Genomic DNA, 6380 nt, shown 5'->3' with positions numbered 1-6380 from the left:
GTGCCCAAAAAAAACAAAAACCAAAGCAGCAAAAATATCAAAAATATACATACATATAAACGAAATTAAATGCAAGAAAACCATACATAGATATATATACATATATATATATATATATTATATATACATACATAGAAACTAAACTTAAGAATAAACAATTTTTGGCAAACCTCGATACCATTTTCTAAGATCTAAGCAATCCAACAAGAAAATTTACCCCAAAATAAGCATAAACGAGACATATACAAACACACACGAACACACACACATTTTTTTGTAGCATTTCTTGTATAAATGCACACGAGCATTGAATAAAAAAAAAAGGCATATTTTTTTTTAAACCTAAGCTAAATCGTAATTGATCTTTGATTTGAATCATTGAAAGTACGAGTACTCCCGAATACGGCCGTGTACTTCCGTGAAACGAGCATTTTGCAAATAAAATCAAATGAAAACAGAAACCGACACTGCTGCAAAAACAATTATCAAAAAAAATTATATTAACAAAGTGGCAAAGGAAGAGACGGAGGCGACGGTGAAGAGACGCACGAAATAATGCAAATATAAATATTAATAATATGATTAATAAACTAGTTTATATAGCATGTAAAACTGAACAGAGAAATCAAATTCAATAAAGACGAATCTACTGTATTCCAATCGAATGGCTAGTATTAGTAATGGGTAATGCAGTTCTGGGAGAACGTAGAACAGGAAGGAATTTCGATACAGTTCCAAGGTTGGACCTCACCCATCTTTAAGTACGCTTCGTCCGAAAGCTTCTTCATTCATAATTCTTAGGGCGAGTAATCATCAGAACTGTTATAAAACAGTATATCGTATGAAATGGCAGCTGGAGCTGGAAAATTCGTGGAAAACTTTGCATGTTTTCCACACATTCTTAGAAAATAACGGGCGGTAACGTTGTAGGATATAGGCATATCAAATCGATTTTTGATGCTAATAAAAAATATGTATACCATAAGGATCGCAAACGCTTCCTTATGGGTGTTACACCAATCCACACCCATCAAAATACTAATTTATACCTAAACTCTTCAGAACTGGAAGTCCGGAAAGCCGTATCGCTTACATACGCCAGATGACAGAGCAGACATCAACTATTCGGGCTTCTATCTAAAAATGAATTTCCATAAATCAAGTCATTGAGATCTTCTTCGAACTTTGGCAACGGATAACTCGGGAGTCTATGCTAAAAATGTCAAAGACTATTTTATTTTGTATACTCTAACAAATTGAGCGTTTCAAAAAACCGAGTTACACTTTGAATATTCGTGGAAATTCTAGTATAAAGATGATCTTGGACGAGACAAAATTGGACCAGATTATCCAGGAACTAACCGGATTGACGGGCGGGGAGAACTGCACCCTGTCGAAGGAGGTGATCGTGGCGCTGTGCAGGGAGGCGCGCGAAGTGTTTCTGAATCAGCCGATGCTCCTGGAGCTGGATGTTCCCATAAAGGTGTGCGGCGATGTGCACGGCCAGTTCACAGATCTGCTTCGAGTCTTCCAAGCGTGTGGATTTCCGCCGCAAACAAACTATCTGTTTCTGGGCGACTATGTGGACAGGGGCAAGCAGTCGCTGGAGACCATCTGCCTGCTGATGGCCTATAAGGTGCGCTATCCGGAAAACTTTTTCCTGCTGCGCGGCAATCACGAGTGCGCTGGCATTACGCGTCTGTATGGCTTCTACGATGAGATAAAGCGGCGCCACAACGTACGAACCTGGCGTGAATTCACCGACTGCTTCGACTGCTTTCCGGCGGCCGCCGTCGTGGCTAACCGTATCTTCTGCTGCCACGGCGGCCTGAGCCCTTCACTCGAGAGCCTGGACCAGATCCGGAACCTGCCCCGCCCCACGGACATCCCCAATGAGGGCTTGCTCTGTGACCTTCTGTGGGCGGACCTGAACCGCACTGGCCTCGGTTGGGGCCACAACGACCGCGGCGTGAGCTTCACCTACGACGAGAAGATCATAACGGAGTTTCTCGCAGCCTACAATTTCGACCTGATGATCCGCGCCCACGAGGTCGTCGAGGATGGCTACGAGATGTTTGCCGACCGACGCCTCATCAGCATTTTCACGGCCCCTAACTACTGTGGACTGTGGAACAATGCGGCGGCAGTGATGTGTGTCAGCGACGAGCTCGTCGTCAGCTTCGTGATCCTGAAGCGCAAAATCTGTAATTAGCAATAGAACCTAACACTCGATATGTTTCCGGAATAGCATAAAATCGATCGCATTACTTCTAACATTAGCCCATCGTTAGATCCTTTTCAGTGTGTAGCTGACTGTAGCCCGACTGTTATGATTCGTTATTCGTTTTGAAGGTATTGAAAACTGTTCATTGGTTTCTGAATTGAGGTCTATGAAGATTCGTTACTATGGCTGTATTTCGATCTGTGTTTAAGGTAGATCTCAGCTCATCCAATACCCCCGAACTTCTTGGGGTACATTTTCTCGAAGAAAGCGTAGGACTTAAGTTCTGAAACTCCAGATATTTGCCCTCTATGTCTGGGATAAGTTCCATTTTGATGCAGTATAAAGCTTTTGAAGTGACCTTTTTGCAGTTATTATCAATGATACATAGCTTCTCCTTATTGCATCGCATGAGTGAATCACATCTCTTGGAGAAAATTCTCAGACGTAGTGGTATTGCAATAGGTTGGTCGGGAAACTAATATAAACATATTTACAGATTTTTTAAGTTTATATATTTATTTAATGGGACATTTGTTTTTCTACATCGTAATACATTTAATTTGCACGAATTTTTCTGAAATCGTAAGCCAATATTTTACGAAAACCTGAAAATATTTAATTTTCCATACGTACGCAGGGCTTTCAAAAATGGATGATAGTAGCCGTTCCCAGAAGAGACGAATTGACTTATTGGTGGAGAGAGGGAGATTTTGGTAAGAAAGCAACTCAAACCGCGAACTATCGCGAACCTTGTGAGTGCCCCCACGAAGATCCCTGAACGAAAGCATCGGCGTAGGGCAACGTATATATATACAGGATACAGGATGGAGTAGCTGCCATTCTGGGTCTCCTGTTCCCGCATGCGACTGCAGCTGATACGTCCTGGCGGCTATTCCTTAACTCCAGCTTCTTGAGTATTGATGTGACCTTGTCTATATTGTCGGGCGACTAAGGACGCTATAGCACAGCAGGCGCCCATTCTAAATTCCCAGTTTCAGAGATTTGTTTGGTTTTTCCCTTTAGTTTTTTTCGATATCGATTTAGTCTCACGACTTTTAGACAAAACTTTTCTCAAAATTCCTTAATGAACTTTTAAATTTTTGGTCTCTGATCTCTTACATCACCTCTGTATCGCAATGAGTAACGACGGGAGTCACGCGCTGCCACCAAACGGAGATGGCGATCACGAGGGGTCGTCTCCCTGGCTCGAATTGATGGACACAGATGCGATAGAGGACAACTTCACAGAGCACTATGGCGCTGAAGATGTGCGCGACGAGCTGCGCCACATAATGGAGCGCTACAATGATGCCCTCCCAGGTGCCGATGTCGATGGACAGGAAAGGACATGGCAGTCCCTGGCTCAGGATGACGACAATTCGGGCAACTCACTATCGGATACCACCTCCGTGCTGACGCTTAACACGTCACCGGCCAGCACCAACATTGCCGAGCAGTATGAGAATCGGAATCGTGATCTCGGGGAGCCCCCGAGGGGGAACTTAGATGGGTTGCCGCCGCCATCCCTTAATCTCCAGTCCATTCACTCGTTGCCCCATCTGCTGGTAAGGTCACCCTTGGCTGGCCAATTGCGAGGATTAGTACCAGAGCTTAACGCCCAGCCCACTGGTGAGAGAACGCCTCGTCACGTGGGGCTGATGGGCAAACTGAACAAGGTGCGACTGCTGGGCGAGTTGGTGGAAGTGGTGGAGGCCGTACAGGGTGAGGAGGACTTCTGCGCACAGCTCAGCCGTCGGCTAATGGAGTTCCGTCGAACGGGCTTTCGCGATATAGAGCCGCTACTCTTTGGCAGCGAGGAGCAGGCTGAACTGTTGGGACAACCGCTGGACCGATACCACTTTGCCGAGGCCATTGCCTATCTGGACCAGAATATGCGCCTCGACAAGGATCTCTATCAGCTCGCTGAAGACTCCCTCAAGAAGTTCAAGACGCAACGGGCCGTGATGTACTCGCGGGCTAGTGCGGCCCAGAGCAAGTTTTATGACCTGCTCGACCAGCTCCTTGAAGGCGAGAATTGCAGCGATATGAACATGGTAAGAAGTGCCCACTCGTTCACAAATTCCTTGCCCTTTACCATTAACTGTATATACTATATTTCCTCCAATATCTTCCGCAGAGGGTGCGCAGCGAGCTGCACGAGTTATCTGGGGCACACAAATGTTTGCGTAGGGTCACCAATCAGCTGATATTCCACCCCCTCTCGGAGAAAACCTACAGCGAGGTGAGCCCACTGCGCACATCCACATCCCCATTCCAATCCTCTACAGCCCTAGCTGATCCGTACCACACACCCTTTACAGACAATGCGCATGATCAAGTGCCTGGTGGCCAAGCTCTGCGTCTTAATGCCATTCCACATACCGTGCACCCTACGCTGGGGACTGATTCGCAACGAGGAGGTTACCTGCCTAACTGACTCGCTTACCGAGGACCTCTCGTCCCTGCACCTGGAACTCAATCAGCAGCGGAAGCAAGTGTTACTCGATCGCAGCATGGAACAGGAGCGTGCCAGCGGCCATCTGCTGGAGCTTCACGTGGGGAGCTCCAACGCTTCGGAGGAAGAGATTGAAGAGCCTCAGCAGGCCTACGACTCGGGCTGCAGTACAGACAGAGACTCGGACAGCAGCTCCACCACGGACCAGAGGCGCAGCATCGACCACCGATCGGTCCAGCAGAGCTTGGCTGAGACGGCAACTCGCCAGCAGAATTTCTTGGAGTGCATGAAGCGTTACAAGCAGCTCGGCCTACACCTCTTCCCATTCGACGTCAATTGTCGGAGCAGCGAACCAGGACTGCCCAACGACATATCGGAATCGGAGGATTCGTCTACCTCGCAGTCGCCTGAAGAATATGAAGATATTGGCGACATGGCCGATTGGCCCACACCAAGTAATCACTCTGGTCTCTTTCCCATCGAAGACCTCGAGGGACCGCCCTCCGACGACACTGAGCGGACCGTCAGTTTTAGTGATGAAGTAATCTACGCTGATCCATACTGATCAAGAGATCAAACCACTCCCAACATTAAAATTCTCAGTATAGATACTAAAAAAAACTAGTTCTGAGATATACGAGTATAAATAAACAACTAATAAAAGCGAAAATAGCTTCAAAACTATTGCAATCTCCCTTATGACCACGATATAGGATACAAAATACAAAAGATACTTTTGGATCCACCTTCCACCTTGGGTATTGAATAGTATAACAACTTCAACAACTCAGACCTGAAGACAGTTTCTACATATGTATGTTATTGATGTCAAGTCGCGTGGGACTCGATAGAAATCATCGCAGTAACAAAAATAAGAATAATTTAGTTTAATAATACAATATATGTATATAATTCTGCATTGTCGCAGGCGGAATAGTTCCCAACCTGCTTTCTGTTCTTAATCCGTTGATTTAGTATACACTATCTGAGCCGGCAAACTATTTGAACTATGTATTCCCAATGTATGGATAATTACATATGTTGTTAATCAACTACCACCAAGTCAGCTCGATGGGATGGGATGGGATCTTCACATCCCTAGGAGCCGTACAAGCGACACCACTAATTTGATGTCTTCGTTCAGATTCTGTGGAACCTGCGGCCAGTTTCTTCTGCAGATATTTGGCTAGATTTGGCAGATATTTAACCGACTCGACTTCCAGCAAGCCATACAAACCGAAGAAAGACCAAAGATGTGGTATTACGGAGAAATCTGAAAGGTTTAAGCCTCGTTGGCTACTTAAATGTATTTATCCAAGACAGAGCTGTAAGCTGATATCAACAGATGGGTGGTGAATAGTTTATTTATTGTATGACATACACAATTCGCTTATACACAGTGATGCAGGCCCAAAGGTCAGTCCCAAATCTGCGTAGCATTTGGTTTTTTCGTACCTTTTTTGGTTGGTATTTTTTATATAATTTAGCAACAAACGATAACCAAATGGATGCTTTCATTTCAATTGGTTTTTGTGTCTTGTTTGTTTTTTTTTTTTTTGTGTTTTTGGTTTTTCATCAATCCAAAAAGTAGAAAAATGTTATTTCTAAAAAAATACAGGGTAACATTTAGCTCTCATCCAATTTGTCTTTGCTTTCGTTTACACATATGTATATGTATTGTATATATATAAATATAATTCA

General features: G+C 44.6%; 2 protein-coding genes across 2 annotated transcripts; both read left to right on the top strand.

The window, feature by feature from the left end:
• Positions 1–1223: 1223 nt before the first annotated feature.
• LOC6901777 (serine/threonine-protein phosphatase PP-Y-like) lies at positions 1224–2279 on the top strand. Its single transcript, XM_002134411.3, has one exon. The coding sequence runs from the start codon at positions 1316–1318 to the stop codon at positions 2210–2212; it is 897 nt and encodes a 298-aa protein (XP_002134447.3). The 5' UTR covers positions 1224–1315; the 3' UTR covers positions 2213–2279.
• Positions 2280–3207: 928 nt separating this feature from the next.
• On the top strand, positions 3208–5360 carry LOC6901778 (uncharacterized). The gene is made up of 3 exons (XM_002134412.3): positions 3208–4278; positions 4362–4466; positions 4546–5360. Exons 1-3 carry the CDS (start codon positions 3361–3363, stop codon positions 5242–5244), a joined length of 1722 nt encoding a protein of 573 aa, XP_002134448.2. The 5' UTR covers positions 3208–3360; the 3' UTR covers positions 5245–5360.
• The last annotated feature ends 1020 nt before the right edge of the window (positions 5361–6380 follow it).

The sequence above is a fragment of the Drosophila pseudoobscura genome, chromosome X, assembly GCF_009870125.1.
Source record: "Drosophila pseudoobscura strain MV-25-SWS-2005 chromosome X, UCI_Dpse_MV25, whole genome shotgun sequence".
NCBI lineage: Eukaryota > Metazoa > Arthropoda > Insecta > Diptera > Drosophilidae > Drosophila > Drosophila pseudoobscura.
This window is presented reverse-complemented; position numbering and strand designations above follow the sequence as displayed.

Excerpts from the sequence above, each read along its gene's own strand:
- LOC6901777 (XM_002134411.3), top strand. The coding sequence starts at position 1,316 with ATGATCTTGGACGAGACAAAATTGGACCAGATTATCCAGGAACTAACC.
- LOC6901778 (XM_002134412.3), top strand. The coding sequence starts at position 3,361 with ATGAGTAACGACGGGAGTCACGCGCTGCCACCAAACGGAGATGGCGAT. Across the intron at positions 4,279-4,361 it reads ATTGCAGCGATATGAACATG|AGGGTGCGCAGCGAGCTGCA; the intron begins GTAAGAAGTGCC and ends TATCTTCCGCAG. Across the intron at positions 4,467-4,545 it reads CGGAGAAAACCTACAGCGAG|ACAATGCGCATGATCAAGTG; the intron begins GTGAGCCCACTG and ends CACCCTTTACAG.